The sequence below is a fragment of the Plecotus auritus genome (assembly GCF_963455305.1).
Source record: "Plecotus auritus genome assembly, chromosome: 3".
In the NCBI taxonomy this organism is placed as follows: Eukaryota; Metazoa; Chordata; class Mammalia; order Chiroptera; family Vespertilionidae; genus Plecotus; species Plecotus auritus.
In genome coordinates, this window is record NC_137772.1 from 91,701,132 (window position 1) to 91,721,656 (window position 20,525).

Below are 20,525 nucleotides of genomic sequence, written 5' to 3' on the forward strand. Positions count from 1 at the left end.
ACCTGGTCATTAAGGGAAGGGTGTTGTGTTTCAGGGATGATGATTTTTGGCGGGGAAAAGATTGCTGGTGGCCAGCCAGGGCAAGCTGCCTGAAACTAAATGCTCACTTGGAGGCCCGCCAGGATCCAGCCAAGGGGCTGGGGTGAGGGAGTGAGGCAGAGAGCAGCATTGGTTAGTGAAAGGCCCACTCGGTTCTGATGAGCATTGTGTGGGGTTTGGCACCATGCTTCCTCAGTGACTGGAGAGTGGCCAAGGGAAGAGCAAAAATGACAAAAAAAAAGGGAGAAGAGGGCCTGCGGGGAAAGATGACAGACATTCCATCTTGAACAGAAGAGACCAAGTTGACTAAACATGCTATTTTCTTCAAATATATGACAGATTTCAATAAGATGTTGACAAATTGTTCTAACAACCAAATAAGAGAAAGCCATCTAGGTAGAGGCAACATGGATTTTCATTCACTTGACCAGTGATAACATCTGTGTGCTGAATGGGGCCCTCAGAGCAATTGGGAAAGTAAAGAAGGGAAAGAGGACCCTTCCTGGTGTATGAGGACCTGGGCCAGCCCTTCAGGTTCAAGGATCTGGGCACAGACTCCAAGCTCCTCGTATCTGATGGTGAGTTGTGGTTCTGGTTTATAGGGTACCACGAGTACAGTGGGTTCTTTGCGTGATACAAAAGTGCTCCACGCTAGTGAAAGGACTGATGGATTTTTAATTTGATAATAAAACTCTCTGAGGAGAGAACACCCTCCCAGAGGTGGGAGATTAATTTTATCCGTGTTTTTTCAGCTGCTTCTCTTTCCCCACATCTTGCCCATCGATTTTTACTACTTGCTCAGAGGGGGGCAAAGAGGTTTTCAAGAAAGCACCAGAAATGTGAGGACTTTGATTCCAGAGCAGGAAAGGATGGCACAGGCCAAGAGCAAGCCCACAGCAGCCTGCCAAAGAGGGCTCACTGTCTGCCCCCTCCCCTGAGCCCTGGGACCAACCAGAAGACTCATTGTGTGATGGTGCCTCCAGCCCTGGGCCCTGCCTGGCCTTCTGAGGAGACACCGTCCCTCACCTCCAGCAGCATAGCTCTGACCCTGAGGTTGTCTGCTTGGTCTGAAATATATCTCTGAACTGGCCAGGTCCCCTTCCCAACCAGCTGTTCTCACACACTTCAGAGTTAGCTCGCCCTGAAATAGACTGAAAAGAGAAGGAAGAAATGATTTGGATACCAAGTCTCTTTTCAACCCCAACAGTCTGCTTTGTGGTCTTGGTGAATTTTGCTCATTTTGGAAGCCATGGAGAAGGGAATTGGGGTGGGGGGTGGGGGGGGAGAGGTTGTAGGGGCGGCAGGGGTGATAATAATCATTCTGATTTAATTAATTAAAAATGATCTGTAAAACTATTCCAACTAATCAGGACAAACATTACACCAAGATCTTGAATCACAGGATGTTTACATAATATAATGCCCAAGGCAGACAAATACCAGATACCACTAAGTACCTGAGACAAAAAAAGAAGGGAGGGAGGGAGGGAGGGAAGAAGAATAAAAAGGAGTGTGGAGTCCTGGAATTTGTAGATCTGAAGGGCACAAGCAGAGTTTCTTGGAGGAGGGGTGGCCTCTCACTTCACATCTCGGCTTCTGAGGAGCAGACCTCTGTTGCAGAGATGGCGATTCCGATGGCAAGGCTGCCGTTGTCGGAGAAGAGCTGCGCCAGTGAGGTGTTGAGGACGAGGCAGTCCCCATCAGTGATCACCGAGTCCACACACTCGAGGACAGACCTGGGGGTGGCCTCCCATTTGAGACGCCGATGGTTTCTGTTGAGCTCCAGGCGGTAGGTGAAGCAGTCGGCCTGGGTGGGGGTCCCAATCAGCATCATGGTGGCAAAGAACTGGGGGTGCCCTTCATGCCTCTCCTGTTTCCTGAGCACCAGCAGAAAGTGGTGGCCGAGGCAAGAGTGCACGATGATCCAGTCAGCCGGGGCGGGGAGGTGCATGTCCGTGGCCAGGAAGACGATCTCAGCTCCCTGCAGGATATCCACTCTGTGCGTCTGCCGCAGGTGGGGCACCACCACCTCCAGGTGGCCTTCCCACTGGCAGGAGAACAGGGGGCACGTGCAGGGCGTCACCTGGGTGGCACACAGCTCCTCCTGCTGGTGGTGGATGTGGTGCGGGTGGGCGTGGTGGCGGAGGTGGCGGTGGGCATGGTGGTGACGGTGGTGGTGGGCCAGGTGGTGATGGGGGCAGCCGCCTTGCTCTGGTGCACTCTGAGTGACGGCGCGACAGCTGGACACATACTATCGGACAAAGAGAAGGCTGTTAGTTGGGGTGAGGTCAGTCTCCCAGCCTGGCTGAGACTCCCTGGTGTTCAACGTGTTACAAGCAGACTCTCCGGTGCAGGGAGAGAAAACTTTATTTCTTAAAAAATGAGAGCTGCTGGACTGTTACCCAAAGGGGCAGCACCATTTTACACTCCCATCAGCACGGAAGGGAATTCCAATTTCTCTGCATCCTTGCCAACACTTGTTATCTGTTTTGACAAATATTTTGAGACAAAATTGTTTTGAATGTTTTGCCAAATTTAGATGCTGAAATATTGTTAAGTCCTTTTTGTCGTTTCATTTCAGTATAAAACCTAAATTTACCCAATTGAAAAATAGAAGGTCCTTCAAAAGATTCCTCCTACAAGAAGACATTTTCCAAATCTAATGGAACATTTTTAAAAGTTTAGAAAGAAAAATGAGGGACACAGTGAATGCTTTGCGTGATTCAGATTCTGCAAACTCAGTCCAAAAAATGCACTAGTTATGCCTTTCTGATTCTTTAATAAGATACTCAAACAAATAGGAAATTTTCTCCTGAACATGCAGTATGATGGTCATTAGTTGTAGAAAACAAACAAAAAACTCTTTCTTTTGCTTTTTTGATACTGTCGATAGTTATGTGCAGGCACTGGAGGTCAATGGATTATTGCCCCCTACTTTATTATTGCTAGTATTTTTAAAACAAAATGTTGGCAAGTTCCCATTTGTCCTTCCAGTGGTATCAGGGGTTGTGCTGTTTTGGGTGCCCTTCTCATGGATTCCAAGGTAACTGGTGGGACGCAGAGCTGGTCATATGCAACTGGGCAAGGTCCCCAGAGAGGAAGCCTCGCCTGGGACTCCTGGGACCCCTGGGACTTTGCCCCCAGGCACACTTCTGCTCTGTTCCAGGTTCACTGCTTGGAGCAGCTTCCCAGGCTCTCACCACCAGGCAGCCTCCACCCTCAGGCTCTCCTAACCTTTTGTTCCTCATAGTAGTGTCCCCCAAAATGCCCTTAAAACCCCGGGAGCTGTGACGGTACCTTCTGCTCAGGTCTGAGTAAACATTTATTGAGCACCTGCGATGGCCAGACCCTGCGGAGGCTAGGAGCACAGCCATGAGCGAAATAAATAGCATGTTTCTTGGTGTGGGTAGTGCCAGACATTAGTGTGCATATGATAATTGTGGTTTCCACAAGGGTCCTCCCTGTGACACAAGGACTGTGATTCATATTTTCCAGGTGAAGAAACAGGCTTCCTGTAGTAATGTGCCTGGGGTTACAAAGCTGGTAATTGAAAGACAGATTCATTTTTCACACTTCCTAACTCTGAGCACAGCAGCATCCCCCACCCCTCCTCCAGCTCCCTCCTCCATTCTTTTAGTTCTTTTTTATTAACTTAATTAGCCTGCAGGACCTAGGCTGCTGAATGGAGGTTGCAGCTCTAGGGGCGGGCGCTCCAAGCTGGAGGCCGTCACATGGCAGCCTTTCCCTGGGTGCCCTGAGGGAGAGAGTGTCCTTCTGCCCTAGCTCTCCAAGCTCTCCCTGGACTTCAGGTGCCTTTGTGCACTTGCCCCTCACCTGGCTTTGGTGTATAGAGGACGAGCGCATAGGTCTTTTTCACACTCACCACCACTGCTGCCCACGTTTGTCTCCCTGGACCCAGAGTGTGGCTAACAGCTGAGGCCTAGCTAGCTTCCCTTTCATTAGGGCATGCAGGGGACACACACACACACACACACACACACACACACACACACACACACACGGTGTGCTGGGATGGCCACCCTGGTGGTAGAGGTGACCTATAGGCAAGTGGGGGCCGGCTAGCCCTGCCTCCAGTGGTTCGCCCAGCTGCCAGTTTCTGCGTCTTCCCTGGGAATGCCGCCGACCCAGAGAGTGAGCTACGGTGCTCCTGCCCTGTCCCTGGGTGGCAGCTACGGGGCAGTCTGCTGTCACCAACCTGCACACCCACCAGGCCCAGGAAGGAGCAGGCTGTGTCCAAGAATCCTCCTAACACTTACCCGTTAGTGTTAAATATAGGGGAGGAAATAGTATGTAGTATTTACTAAGTGTTAATAACTATGGAAAGTAGATTTTTTTTGCATAATTATTTCATTTAATTTTTCATGGGAAAGACCGATTTCCTTCTTTAGAAAAAAATAAAATGAAATTTGGCTTGGTTCTGCCAGACAGAGAAAGACAAATACCATATGATATCACTTACATGTGTAAGCTAAAGAACAAAATAAATGAACAAACAAAATTGAAACAGACTTATAGATACAGAGAACAAACTGATGGATGCCTAAGGGGAGGGGTGTTGGGGGGGCAGGGTAAAATAAGGTGATGGGATTAAGAAGTACTAAATGGTATTTCTAAATGGTTACAAAATAGGCATGGGGATGTAAGGTAAAGAATAGAGAATAGAGCCCTGGTCAATGTGGCTCAGTTGGCTGATCACTGTTGCATGCACTGAAAAATTGCTGGTTCACTTCCCAGTCAGGGCAATCCCTGGTCAGGGTGCATACAGGAGGCAACCAAGCAATGGTTCTCTCTCTCCCTCTCCCTTCCTCTCTCTCTAAAATCAATTAAAAACATTAAAAAATAAATGAAGAATAGGGAATATAGTTAATAATATTGTAATAACTATCGATGGAGCCAGGTGGGCACTTGAATTATCGGAGGGAACACTTTGTAACCTGTACCAGCCATTTTTGTCTCATGGCACACACATAACTAATTACTAAAATTCTGCAGCACACAAAAACATATATTTTTGCCAATCTAACAAAAACAATAGGTATAATTTTGATTCATTCATACTGGATGGCTAGTGTTGTGTTGGCTATTTTCATTTTTTTTAAATTTGACAATATAAGGAAAAAGAGGTCAGTGCCCCTGACTAAATAGTCAGGTATTGCATGTTTTAAAAATTCTTGCGGCATACCGGTTGAACATTGGTGACCTATATGAATGTCTATCTACTGTGTTGTACATCTAATACTATTATAAAACAGTACTGAATGTAAACTGTAATAAAAAATAAAATAATAAAAATAAATAAAAATCTAGCTTAGTTCCCACCTGCCTGCAGGTGGCATGTACCATTTAGTCAGTGGGTGAGGGTGGGGGACAGAGGTTCCTCCTATTGGTTGTGATTGTACAAGCCCAGGGATCACACACTCCATTAGCCAGGTGTGAAGGCCCCTCCCATGTCCTTCCACCAGATTCAGGCCCTGCAGAAGGTGTGGTCTTGGCTTTCCATGGAAAGCCCCAAATGTAGCCTCCTCTCCCAGCCTTTGAGAGACCCCTCTCTCACACTTAATCTTTTTATATATATATATATTTTATTGATTTTTTACAGAGAGGAAGGGAGAAGGATAGAGAGTTAGAAACATCGATGAGAGAGCAACATCAATCAGCTGCCTCCTGCACCCTCCCCCCCCTCCTCCGCACTAGGGATGTGCCCGCAACCAAGGTACATGCCCTTGACCGGAATTGAACCTGGGACCCTTCAGTCTGCAGGCCGATGCTCTATACACTGAGCCAAACTGGCTAGGGCTCACACTTAGTCTTTACAACAATCAGGAAAGAAGCATATTGTGTTTGTTTTATTGATGAAGAAACTGATATACAGAGAGATTGAGTCACATGACCAAGGTCACACAGCTTATAAGGGGTGCAGCTGGGAATGGAGCCCAGATCAGTTAAAGGTGATATAGATCATAGACCAGGAAGATCACAGCCTGAATATAAGTAGACTCTGGTTGTTGTTTATTTTTTTTCACAGTTTGCTTGTCCAGCAGTGTTGACTAAGTCACTTTCCCCATCAGCAAAATATTTATCTCAAAGGGTTATTAGGGAATCAAATGAAATAATGCCTATTAAACAGCTTTAAAACCACATCAAGTATTACATCAAGAGAGCATTTCCATATAGAGGTGCTTTTGGGTAAAGACTCCGCAGCCTTCTGCCTCAGTCCATGCCTACTTGTGTCTATCCTGGTGAGCTGATCTTTGCCCCTGGGCAGTATTCTGGGCTGGGAACAGGCCAACATGGGGGTCTGGAGACCCCAACAGTGCACTGGGCCCGGGGGCTCCTCTCCCAAAGCTGAGCCAGGATGACAAACATTCTGAAATTCCCATCTCAGAAACAATCTCTGGGTGAATTATTTTCAACATGTCCTTTTCCAAATCCCTTTTCCATCTTCTCCATCCTGTTCTGTGTAGCTAACCTTTGAGATGTGAAATCAAAGCAAGGAGGAGTGGGAAAGAAATACCTAGATCTCCCTTTCTTCCCAGCCTCCAAATTCTTGCCAGGGTTTCCCATTGGCCGAACCCAAGCAGAGCCCAGAGATGCCCTCAGCAAAGGTCGGCTCCCTTTGGAAGTGGTGCTGGGTGAGGTGCTCAGGTGTAGAGGGAATGCCCACCTGTTATGCAAATGTATCCATTCCTTCCTCTGTGATGTTTGCTGATCTGACCAAGCTGGCCCTCATAGGCTGAGATTTGATGAGGTTGAGGGAGGAGGTGGGAGGGGTAGAATTCCTACCTATAATTCACTTGGCCACTTGACAAATGTGTATACACCACCTACCATTTGCAACAGGCTGAGAATGCTGAGCAGAATAAGATCCTTGTTCCTGCCCCAGTAGCTCAATGTAATTTTATATCATAGAATAGAATACAAAAATTCAGGATGCAGTGGGGGCTCTGACTGCAAATAGGGGAGGTAGCTATTCTAGTCAGTGCAAAGTGACATTTACACTGGGCAAAGCATGTGTGATGCATGCTCTAACAGAACAGGCAAAGGGTTTGCTGACAAGATGAATAGCAGGTTAGAAGGAGCCTGGTTTAAAAGAACATGGGATAGTTAAGAAAAGACAAATTCCATGTAATTAGTAAATGGAGGGCCTGGTGGGGATGAAGAGGAGCTGGGCCATGGTGCCAGAGAGCAGTCGGACCATTTTGCCCAAGAATTGTAACCTGAGCTGAGGCACCAAGGTGGCACCCAGTCCTGGTAGAAGTCAGTAGGAGGGCCCAAGAGATATAACTTCATGCTTTAGGGAGCTCCTGCAGGCAGCCCCAGCAGGGCCTGCTCTAAGCTGGTGCTCAGGATGGGGCCAGCCACCAAATCCCCACACTGGTTCAATCATTGGACCCTGGCAAAGGGCATTGCACCTAGGCTGTCCCATTGCTTCTGTTAGGCCTCAACTTCCACTAGACTTTTCATTTTTTAATTGCTGCCGGGTAGCAAAGCACCGGGGGTGTAATCTAAAGTGACAGAAGTCAATGACTGTGCAAATAGAGCGAGACATTATAAACTCATGGAGAACCCGGTGCTTGCTGTGCCCCAGGAAGATGCTAAGAATAAAAACAGCCTTATTCTTCATTTCTTCCTGCTCCATTTTCTGATGCTAAATACGTTTCATTTAAATGATCTTTGTGTGAGCGAGGTCACAGGGCTGCTGGTAGGGAGAAGGAATTCTTTTAATTGGCAAAATGCTAATCGTTTTGGAAAGTGAATTCTAATCTTTCCATCTAATACAGTAGATGTGTGAGTAATTACTTTCCTTCACTAAACTGTTAGTGCAACATTAGTGATTACGCTAATTAAAACTAATGAACTCTTACAGGCTGATAAACCTCAGTCAGTCCACAGATGCCTTCCTTCCCATTTGGAAGAAAGATCTTGAATTAACCTTTAGAGCATTGTGCAAAATTGGGTTTAAAAATGTTAGGCTTTATGGACTGCATATAATTCTTTCCCCAAGCATTAGTGAGACCATTTCCACTGAGGGTGTAATTGAATTTAAAAACACTTCCTTAATTTGATCAGCCACACTCCCAAGGTTGGTAATGGCTATCTATCCAAATCCTGGCATCCAAAGGCGAAACCTGCCCTGGAAAATCACGTGACCTTTTCTCCAGCGTCTGCTCCCAATATTTAGTGGACAGCTTTCCCCTTATTTCCAGCAACATGGCCATGCTAACGCATTCCAGCTGAAGGAGGATTTTGTACCCAATGTCAAATGAAGGACATTTGCTCTGAGTTTGCTAGGGCCTTATTTGTGAGAGTTAATTAACTGGGGTTTTCAGTGCTGGGAGAAAGGGGAAAGGCAGCGATGGTATGGATGCATTTTACACGCAGAGAGGAAGAGCAAGTATGTGGGTACCATTTCAGGGCTGAGAAGTGGGATAAAGTCAAGGCCTGAACCAAATTGAGAATCAGGTCGACTGAGAAGAGAGAATAATTGTAACTGCTCTCAGGCTCCACTTTGTAGTGTTAGAAAAATCCTCAATGTTTCTGGGAGGTACAGCTAAGGCTGAAGGCCGAGTGCTGCTCACTCCACTTTCCTGGAGTGGGCAACAGTGGATAGGCCCCCACCTCTCTTTCTCAAAACCTAACGTGATTGTACGTGTGCCCACAAAACCCAGGAGTCTGAATGCTTCCAAACAGTTAAGAAACAAGTTAAGGTGAGATAGAAAACAATGGCTTTTATCACCTGGGATAGAACATCCTCATTAGAAAGTGTATCTTGCACTCCTTTCTCTCAAACTTAGTTATACTTGGTTCACAGATGGATGAGGTCTTCATGTGGACAGCAAGATGATATCTATAATTTTATTTAAACTACTTTAGAGGAGAGAATGTGATATAAATGTGTACATTTTTAACCTACACTGTAGGGGTTATCAATTCCCTAATCAGGAATTCACACTTTGAGGTGATCACCTATTTGATTAGAAAGGCCACATTCCAGAGATAATGATGACAATTGCCTGAATTAGCATCCATATTTCTGATCTACATCAGATGCTGCTAATTAACATTACCGCAGAGGTTTTCATTGGGGAAATTAGGTTGGTTTCTTTGTTTCATGCGAAAAGCAAACTGCCACATGCAACACCTACATCTCCTACATTGAGAGCTTGTTTGGAGGTTCTAGCAGGGGAGTGCAGCTACTCATACCCTTGACCAAAGATGGTTCTCTCTTCTAGTGGGAAGGTAGTCCTCTTCCACAGCTTGAGGAGGGACGCACATGGAGCGGTGAGGGAGGAAATGGACACCGGCTTAGCCAGCCATATCAGTGGAATCAGCCCTGGCGACCAATGGGGTGACAGATGTCGTAGGCAGATCACCCTCACATCCAGGTTTTTTATGTTTTGTTTTCTTTTTGCACAGAGTGCAACCAGCAGTTTCTTATTAGCACAATAGGTGCTAGAAATTTCTCTTTGATGAAATTTATAGTTTTCAAGCTATGAAGATTGGTTAAACTATTTCAGAGAGATTCTTTACTCTAGGAATGGGCCCGGAAGCTTATTCCCTTAGTATTGCTGTATCTGTCCACTGAGTCAAGGACTTCTGCTGGTCTCATGTCATCTCTAAGGGTATCAAAATCTTGGCTCTAATATATCACTGCATACACAGTTTCTTTACTGCTGATCAAAATTATGTGAATTGAACAAGGAGATATTGGTTAGCAAACACAGAGATGCCTTGAGTTTTGGGCCATATAGGTATTTATTAATTATAAAAGAGAGAAATGAGTATTACTGATAAAAGAGAAAAATAAAAATTTTGGTGGACAAAACTTTTTAAAAACAGGGTCCATGGGTAACATACTGTAATAATGGATCCATACAGATGTCTACACAGATGCTGGTCCTATGGTCTGAAACGCCTCCTGATCAAGCTGGTCATCTTATAAATCAAGCTAGTCTGTTTCTCACTCTGACTAGGTCAGGTATGTCTGTTACATGTTTATTTCATAATATGCAACACACTTATTCAATGCCCAGTTTTTCTCCTGGACCACGATCTGAGCCCCAGGTGGGTGAGCATCACATCTATTTCTTTCCCCCTGTATCCCTAGTGTCAGCAGCACTTGGAACATGGTAGGTACCCAAGAAATATTGTGGACAGGCTGAATAAATTGACTCCTTCCTATTGACTTGTCACCCCAACACAATTTAACCACTTCTTAGCATATGACTGTGACTACCAAGAGCAACTCATTCTCATCACTGTTCTTGACTACTTTGATAGCCTCCAGATGGGCCCTACACCCAGTGACAAGTGTTCTAAAGAGACAGAAGAGGAGAAGACACAGACACAGAGGAAAAGGCTATGTGAAGACAGTGGTAGAAATTGGAGTGATATGGCCATAAGCCATGTAATGCCAGGAGCCACCAGAACAAGAACAAGAACAAGTCATATTGGACATGCCAACACCTTGATTTTGGGATTTTGGCCTCTAGAACTGTGTGAGAATAAATTTCTGTTATTTCAAGGCACCAAGTTTGTGGTAATTTGTATGGCAGCCTTAAGAAACTAATACATGAGTCTTCCTGTGTCCATTTTTACCTTTTCTTACTAAATATTTTAATGGTTTTCCATCACATTCAGAATGAAACCCAAATGCTATATTATGGCCATTAAGAACCAATATACTCTGGCCCCTGGCTAATTCTCTGGCCTCCTGTTTTTTTCACCCACACTCCCTCACTCATTCTGCTCTAAGCATATTGACCACTTGCTATTCTTTGAACACACTGTCTACACCTGCCATAGAGCCTTTGCATTGTCAGTTCCCTCTGCTTAAAACACTAGCAGGTACCCACATGACTCCTTCTCACATTCTCTTCATGTCTTTGCCCTGAATTACCTTCAATCTGAGGCTGTCCTTCACTTACCTATTAAAAAAACAAAGCCTGCCAATCCCTTTACCCTGTTTTGTTTCACTTCATAGCATCTATCAGTACTAAAGTTAGTTCCTCTTTATTATCTATCTGGGATATGTTCCAAGAACCCCATGCCTGAAACCACAGATAGTACTGAACCCTATATATACTACTAGAGGCCCGGTGCACGGAATTCCTGCATGGGTGGAGTCCCTAGGCCTGGCTGGCAAACAAGGCCGAACAGGGCCAGGCCAATAGGGGCTGAGCTGATTGGGGCCTGAAGGCCCTGGTGGGGTTGGGAGAGGAGGCGATGGTCACCAAGCCAGGCGTGGAAGGAACGGACGCCGGATGCTGACGCCACTGCTGGCACCCCGCCACCGAGTGGTTCCCTGCCTCCCCGTCTCCTCCTTCCCTCACTGCCACCATAACGGGCAGGTGGCAGGTCGATTGGGGCCTGCCAGCTGGGAAGGTCGGGGGAAAGTATTGTTGGAGATTGGCCGCTGGCCCCGAGAAGGGAGCTGCCACCCCGCCCCCCCCCCCCCCCCCCCCCCCAGTTCCCCATCCCAGCCCGGGGCACAACCCTGATCAGGTGGTCGGGGCATGCAGGCCAGAGGGAGGGACCGCAGGAGGTTGGCCAGCCAGGGGAGGTTGGCTGTGGAGTGCACTGACCACCGGGGGCAGCTCCTGTATTGAGCGTCTGCCCCCTGGTGGTCAGTTCACATCATAGTGACTGATCAACTGGTCATTCTGGTCATTCTGGTTGTTTGGTCATAATAGTCGCATAGGCTTTTATATATATAGACTAGAGGCTCAGTGCCCAAAATTCATGCATAGGAGGGGTGTCCCTCAGCCTGGGCCTGCACCCTCTCTAACCTGGGATCCCTTGGGGGATGTCCGACTGTCGGTTTAGTCCTGACATCCCTCTTGGAATCCAGGACCACTGGCTCCTAACCACTCACCTGCCTGCCTGCCTAATGCCCCCAACTGCCCTCCCCTGCTGACCTGGTTGCCCCCAACTGCCCTCCCCTGCAGGCCAGTTTGCCCCCAACTGCCCTCCCCTGCCAGCCTGGTCACCCCCAACTGCCCTCCCCTGCTGGCCTGGTTGCCCCCAACTGCCCTCCCCTGCCGGCCTGATCTTGCCCCTAACTACTCTCCCCTGCTGGACTGATCACCCCTAACTGCCTCTGCCTTTGCCCCCACCACCATGGCTTTGTCTGGAAGGAAGTCGGAAGTCCGGAAGATGGCCGGTCAACCCAGTCTAATTAGCATATTACCCTTTTATTAGTATAGATAAATTATATAGGATAGGATTGCTTAAATGGTGTGGGGGGGAGCCTTTTTCAGCAGGAGGAGATGCTCTTGGCAGACAAAAATACATAACCCCTATATCTGGACTGATAGCCAGCAATATGCACTATATTGCCAAACTGGTTATTAAAAAATTGAACCACTTTCTTACACCTTACACCAAACAGCTGTTGCCCTTAAAACCCCTCCTCAGCCCCCACCTTAGGTTCTGCCTTCGAAGTTCACCCAGATTAGGTTCAGATTGGTCGGTTTCTATGCCAGTCAGTGTCAAAAGCTCCACCTCCTAGGCAGCCATTGGCTCCTCGCAGTTCACCCAGATTTGGTTCTGATTGGTTGGTTTCTATGCCAGTCAGCGTCAAAAGCTCCGCCTCCTAGGCAGCCATTGACTCCTCACAGTTCATCCAGATTTTGTCCTGATTGGTCGGTTTCTATGCCTGTCAGTGTCAAAAGCTCCACCTCCTAAGCAGCCATTTGCTCCTCTGGGAAATCCAGAATGGCCCCACCTTCACGTCAGTGCCAGCCCTTCAGTCACACTCCCAGTCCACTACCAGGTGTATCTCTGGCAGCTCTAAGAAGTGGCACCTCAGATCTGTGCTGGTGGCAATTTTGAATTCTTATCCCTGACCTAACCTTATTATAGTGTGAGCTCTGTGGAGGCAAGCATTTGTCTTGTTCATTCTTAGTTCACTCATAGACTTTACCTGTGTCTATGCATCTATCTATGCTAGCACCACACTGTGACAGGTTCAACATTCGTTTCAGTCGTCACAGTCACTGCCTTTTTATATATATAGATGCTTTTCCTATACCAATGGAAACCTCCATTCTCTAACTTAACTCATTCCTGACGGCTGCCTGAGAAGCGATTTGTTAAAAAACCAAATAATTTTTTCCCATTAGAAATAATGTAAATTGAATTAATCTGTTCCAGACCCTCAGATGATTCCCTATTTCATCCTTTCTCAATTACCTGTGATCGTTATTTTGTGAGCACTTTCACACCCTTAGCAGCATCAGCTCTCTTGATGGCCTCTTTATGTTTTAAAATTGTGCTAATTGTCAATTTTGCCATGCCATTCTTGGTATCTATATCAGACACGTGAACACCTCTATCATACTTTGCAATTATTTTGTTTCTAAGCTCTGTCATCAGTCTCACAACTTTTCTTTTTCACTTTGCTGTAATCACTAACCTTCTTAGGACCCATGGTGACTTATTGTACATATTTATATATATAAAAGCCTAAGCGACAGGCCGACCAGCTGACAGGCCAACTGGCCAACTGGCTGACCAGCCAGTAGCTATGATGCACACTGATCAGCAGGAGGCAGATGCTCAATGCAGGAGCTGCTGAGCAACAGCAACTTTGCAGAGTGCCCTCTCGCCCTCCGGGAACCCTTGGGGGATGTCGGACTGCCAGGCAAGGGACCCCAATGGTGCACAAATCTGTGCACTGGGCCCCTAGTTTAATAATAATAAGCAGCAACAAAAGCAAAAAGACATGAAAATATTCACAGAACAATTTCCTGAGATGTTAACAACATGAGATTTAGCAATAAACTGACTTATACTTGCACATTCTCTCCTTTGTTTGTCACCTGAGAGACATATGACTGATCATACAGGTATCAGCATGACAGAGTGGTTGAGTCGAGAACCAAAGTTTTGTTTGAAAACAGAGACATTTTTCCATGAACAACTTGGTTGAGATGGGAGATGTTCAAGAACTGAGTTCTGACTGTACATATATACCTATGATAGAGTTTAATTTAAAAATTAGGCACAGTAAGAGATTAACACAATAACATACTATGGCCCTGGCCATAATACTATATTATAATAAAAGTTATGTGAATATGGTCTTTTTCTACCTCTTTCAAAATACCTGGAATTTTCCACTTAATAATTTCAGACTGTGGCTGACCATGGGTAACTGAAACTGTAGAGAGTGAAACCATGGATAAGGGGGGACTACTGAATAATATATATATTATTCTGTGTACTGTCTTCCCTACTGCAATGTAAGTTTCTTGGGAATAGGAACTTGGCTATGTCTGGTACCATGAAAAGCTCAATAAATCTTTTATATGGAATGAATGAATAAATTCCTCTGGGACTTAAATTTTTTGATCTTAGAGGACCTGAGTAAAGTATACATCCCACTGGAATGTTGATGTGACTATTCCCATTCCTTCTCCCCCTAACTCTGACCTAGTAGTTTTCTCAGAGCCTCTGACTGCTGGAACCATGGGCCTGCTGAATGCAACCTATTGTATGTGCAGGCATCATCCAGCTCTATCTGTAATACTCTGTGTGAATTGGGTTCCAAGGAATGAGTGCAAAAATGCAAATACTCTGGCTACTGCTATTGCTGTAGGTAACAAACTGCCCTTCATCTCTGACCCAGGAGTCTTATGTCATCCACTATCATCCATGAAACTGAGGTGAGCTTGCAAATAGAATGAAATCTCAGACTCTTTATAGTTGCATTCAACACCTGACAAAATGGGCATTTTAAAATTTAAAAAAACCACACACATACATGAATATTTATAGGAGGATTAGCTCATAATAACCAAAAATGGGAAAAACACCTAAATGTTCTTCAGATGGATACTTTGTGGTGTAGTCATACAATGAAATGCTACACACCTATAACAAGAGAATGAACTACTACTGCACACAGCCACATGGATAACTTTCAAAAACATGTTCAATAAGAAAAGCTAGACACAGAAGAATACATCACTAATAATTCTATTTTTATGAAATTCAAAAACATGCAATGATGAAGATGTTTGCACAGTGGTTATCTTTGTGTGGGGCATATTGACTGGGAAGAGACAAGATGGAGTCTCTGAGGGACCAGAACTATTTTAACTCTTGATTTAGCTCGTTGGCTACATGGATATACCTACATACATAGATATAGATATGTATATACATATAAACAGATCTGTATATCCATGGAACAATACACTAAAGATCTGTGCTCTTTACTGCATGCTATACACAAAAAAGAAAGAAAGAAAGAGGAAGTGGGTGTGGTGTGGCCATTACCTCCAGATCACTATTAAATGGGCATATTGTATGAGACTTATGAACACTAGAAAGCCTTGGCTTTTGTTTTCACATGTGCTCATTTGACCACCTAGTGATCTAGTTGCTGTGATGCCAGTAACTAGGGGCACTGGAGGCTGGGAATGAGAATCACAACAGGGACAGGTCTTGGGTATCCAGGGAGAGTGAGTCATGTGGGCTTAGAAGGGGTTGCGGCTGACACTCCGCGGGAGACGCTGGGCCTGAAAACCAGATGAAAGGCAGTGAAGTATCCACAGCTTTGCCTAGAAAGGTGCAGGCCTAGCCCCCGGGTTCTAGAGGCAGAAGGCTCCCTTCTGAGACTAGATTAGGGGCTGAGGACTGACACTAGTACCGCAGCATACGAAGGGATTAGAGGAGGCTAACCCCTGACTTTGGTGCACGTCTGGCTGAATAAATAGCTCCTTCTTTCTCTACAGCCCCACCGTGAAAAGCTGCTGACAGCTCTCAGCAAATCCCCATAAGTGAGGTGGGGGCAGGTGTTTTATTGACTCTAAAGCTTCCCCAGTCACTGGGTACATATTTAATAAAAATCTTAGGCTTTGGGGTGAGGAGGAGATATAGAAAGGCAGGAGAATTGCTACCCCTTGGGCTTGGGAGGTTAGTAGTCTGGCCAGTCCCTAATAACTCATTCATCCAATATTCATCTTTAAGTTATTACAGCCACTGTGTGTCTCTAAGGAACACGTTTATTAGTGTGTGCTAAGATAATTAGCGCAATGTACTTCAAGGCAATTGAAATTGTGTCAATAATTGTATTTCTTTTCAGAATTCACCATGGCTACGTTTCCACTTTTGGAGGATGCTCACTTTCTACAAGCATCTCAAACTGGCCCAAGGGGAAGGAGATTAACGTCCCAGACTCAGACGTCTGCAGGCCAGGATGGTTGAGCCCACACAATGCCTGCAGCTTGGGTCACTTCTGGGAAGGCAGCAGGGGATGGCCTTGCTTCCTCTCCCTGTTGTTCCCCATGCTCTAGAGTGTTGTAGGAGAGAAGACACAAAAAAAGTTTCAACTAATCTAAAGCACCGGATTTTATGCCCTGCACTTGTGTCTCTCTCCCATTGTGACCTTGGAATTTCACAAACAGCAAAACTCTTTTTGCTCTTCTCCACTGAGAGAAGGCTGGGCCTGGGAGACTCAGACATGGCAGTGTGCACACGCATTACCTGGACATCTTGTGAAAAGGCAGACTGATTCAACAGGTCTAGGCTGGGGCCGCGACTCTGCGTCCCTAACCCAGCTCTCAAGATGCCCAAGCTGCTGGTTCACAGACCACATTTTTAGGATCAAGGGGCTCAACAGATATTCCCCGCCCACTTACCTCCTCCTATGTATCCCTTTTGGAATCAGATATACGATTCTTAATAACCTCAGACATCTCTCTTACCTCTCTGATTCTTTTATTGCCTCTATCCTTGTGGGTTTCAAAGTCCTTTCATAACAGAGGGCTACCCCATTCTGCAAGATATCAACTTGTCAGTCATATGGAGTCCTCGTGCCCAGGCAGAGCTTTGAACACAGACCAACCTCATGGGAGGGGTGGGGGAAGCATGGCTCTGAGGGAATTTTAAATACAGAATGGAAAGTTGGTTTATCTTCTTCCCCCACCCCTGCACAGTATTTAAATTCATTTTTTTAGGAGAGATATTAGCTTTATTTTTACTTATTTATTTATTTATTTTATTTTATTTTAAAATATATTTTATTGATTTTTTTTACAGAGAGGAAGGGAGAGGGATAGAGAGCCAGAAACATCGATGAGAGAGAAACATCGATCAGCTGCCTCCTGCACAACCCCACTGGGGATGTGCCCGCAACCAAGGTACATGCCCTTGACCGGAATCGAACCTGGGACCCTTCAGTCCGCAGGCCGACGCTCTATCCACTGAGCCAAACCAGTCAGGGCTTTACTTATTTATTTTTGTTAATCCTCACCTGAGGATATTTTTCCATTGACTTTTAGAGAGAGTAGAAGGAAAGAGGAAAGACAGAGAGAGAAACATTGATGTGAGAGAGACACATCGATTGGTTGGCTCCCACGTGGGCCCCAACCAGGGCGAGGATTGAACCTGCAACTGAGGTACATGACCTTGACCAAAATAAAAACCAGGACTCTTCATTCAGAGGGCTGATGCTCCAACCACTGAGCAAAACTGGCTAGGGCAAGAGCTTAGCTTTAAGTAATAAATTCTCCACTTTCTGTAATCTCTTACTACCGTGTTTCCCTGAAAATAAAACATCCTCCGAAAATAAGACCTACTTACAGGTTTCCTTCTGAGTGAAATATAAGGCATCCCCCGAAAATAAGGCCCCCAGGCTCTGTCTCAGAATGAAAATTAATTTACCGTAAACTGGTCGCTAGGGCCGCCCCGACTGGCGTCTAGCAACCAGAGATGTTACGCGGAGTCCTGACATCACTGCTGTGTGGAGGTGGAGCGGAGGTCGGAGTGAGCGGTGAGCACGGGGCGGGAGAGAGGAGGAGACTTTCGCAGATGCGTGTAGAAGAACAGGAGGATTAGAGCGGACAGGACGCGGTGAAGGTGGTGAGTGCTGGTCTGTCTCTGGTGACACTACCTGATGCTCACGGCCGCCTTCATGATGAATGAAGGTTCTCAGTCAGTGGCAGACCCTGCTCCAGCCCAGATCCAGGCCCCAGCAAGCCCAGTGACAGTCAACAGGCAGGCCCCAGGGGGTAAATGTCTGATAAAGGGGTAGGGGGGATGTCTGGTGAAGGTGTTCAGTGGCACAGGGGTGGGGGGAGGGGGATCACTTAAAATGACACAGGAGGATCAGAGGGGGCAATCAAAATGACACAGGGGGATCAAAAAGGGTTACTAAAATGGTAATGCCCCTCTGATTCTCCTGTGCCATTTTGATTCCCCCCTCTGACCCCCCCTGTGTCATTTTGAGTGATCCCCCTCCTCCCACCTTGATACCCCAATTCCTTTTTTTTTTACCCCTAGAAATGAGCGCAAAAAGAAAAAGCTACTCCGTAAAGTACAAGAAAGGAATCGTGGAAGACTCTTGGGGCCAAAATCTTACTGCTTTCTGCAAAGAGAAGATGTTGAGTATCCGATTGGTCCGAAAATGGCGAGCAGAGTATGGTAACCTCATTGAACAAGTGGACAAGAGAAATGCTAAAAAGCGCAAGTGTGGATCAGGTCGGCAACCATTATTTTCCGAGCTGGAAGACCTGATCTGTGAATGGGTTGTTGACAGGAGAGCAAAGGCTTTGGTTGTGAATAGGGCTCAGATTCAAGAATTTGCCCTTGCAATGGCACCACAGTTTGACATAGCCCCCGAAGACTTCAAAGCATCACAACACTGGCTGGATAATTTCCTTCAGCGAAGTGAACTGTCTTTAAGAAGATCTACAACATTGTTTAGGTTGGAAGATACTCAAGTTATTAAGCAAGCACTTGCATTCAAGTCCTTTATTGATGATGCTGACTTCTCTAAATACAATCTTTCCAACATGATTGCTATGGATGAAACTGCAGTGTTTATGGGCCAATCATCTCAAACAACAATTGAACAGCGGGGTGCCTCCTTAGCGTACATTCCCTCCACTGCTTACGAAAGTGCACGTGTTTCCTGTATTTTGGCAATTCGTCTGGATGGCACTAAAATCCCACCTTTAATCATTTCTAAGGGCAAGAAGGAAAAGATTGAACGTGTTTTGGGCATTTTTATTCCTGAAACTGAAAAAGCCTGGGCCACACAAGCAGTTATAAGGAAGTGGGTCGATTTAATGCTGCTGCTTGTTATGCGAGGGAGCCAAAGAGGTCTGCTAGTCTGGGATGCAGCCAGCACTCACCGCGCTAAAGACATGAAGACATTTCTTCACGAAAGAAAAATAGATCAGATAATGATTCCCGCAGGAATGACGGCCTATCTCCAGACTCTTGATATTGCAATAAACAAGCCATTCAAAGACAATTTGCGCATGGAAATTAATGACTACATTGAAAATAGAATGGAGAGAAATCAGCATGGAAACTTTGTAAAACCTAAACTCCAAGAAGTTGTGACTTGGGTGAAGAATTCATGGGAGAAAATCACTGACAGTTGCATTGCAAATGCACTGCGAGCAGGCTACCTTGACAAGAAGTACTCATTTGAAGACAGTGCTATTGCTAAACATGAGAGATTTGGTCCACTGATTCTGAAAGAAATGGAGTCACAAGAAATTCACCAGGAAATTCAGGAATTGGATTGTTATGATGATGTTCCAGAAAATGATGACATGATTGTCATTGAATAAATGAGTAAATTCTTGATACTGTAGGTTTCACAGTTTGTCTGGTTTGTGTTGACAACTACCGTACTACTGTATCGTATACAGGTAATAAATTTCCTTTATTTTCATTTAACAATAAATGTGTACCGTATTCTTCTTCATGGAAAAATAAGACATCCCCTGAAAATAAGACCTAGCGTGTCTTTGGGGGCAAAAATTAATATAAGACACCGTCTTATTTTCAGGGAAACACGGTAGTTAGTTTAATTCAGTTTTCAAGTTCAGAATTTAGAAGTAGCTTCATTCTCTTAGTTTTAAATAGTAACAATACATAAACAAACAAAAAACACCCTCTTTGTTACCATTCTGCTGTTACATAGTAAATCCATTCACTCACTCATTAATTCAACAAATACATATTGAGCAATGCTGGGGCTTAAATAGTGAATAATGCAAAAGTGGTCCCGATCATCACAGACCTGACATTTCCAGCAGGGGCAGAAAATGCTCTCAGGGGTCTGGGAGGGATTTGTAGGAGAGTGATCAGGATGGTATCCTGACCAGAGTCTTACAGAGGCCTGAGTACAAACTCCCCGTCCTTTCTGTTTTTCTTCTCTGAATGTCAATCCCAGCAGGAGGAGAGAAAGGAGAAGGAAGGTGCCTTAGACAGGAGGTGATGAAAGGACTAGACCCACTTTAAGGGTCTGATTTCTGTATAAATTACCTGTAAAGGAAGGGGAGTTTGGAAGGACTTTATCCCCCTCCTCATACCTTTCCCTATTCCACAGCTGCCAAAACTTCTTCCATGAACCTAATATCGGAGTATTTTGGAAGGAAGCCTTCCTCCATAAAACACAGAAATGGCAGGTCCTCAATCCCAACCCTGCTAATGCACCA

General features: G+C 45.5%; 1 protein-coding gene across 1 annotated transcript in view; it reads right to left on the bottom strand.

Annotated features, from left to right (window-relative positions):
- Positions 1-1,432: 1,432 nt before the first annotated feature.
- Positions 1,433-20,525, bottom strand: part of SIAH3 (siah E3 ubiquitin protein ligase family member 3) — an 84,252-nt gene continuing 65,159 nt past the window's right edge. The window contains exon 2 of the mRNA XM_080659288.1: positions 1,433-2,290. Coding sequence (XP_080515414.1) covers positions 1,622-2,290 — 669 coding nt within the window. The 3' untranslated portion in view covers positions 1,433-1,621. The remainder of the gene's footprint in view (positions 2,291-20,525) is intronic.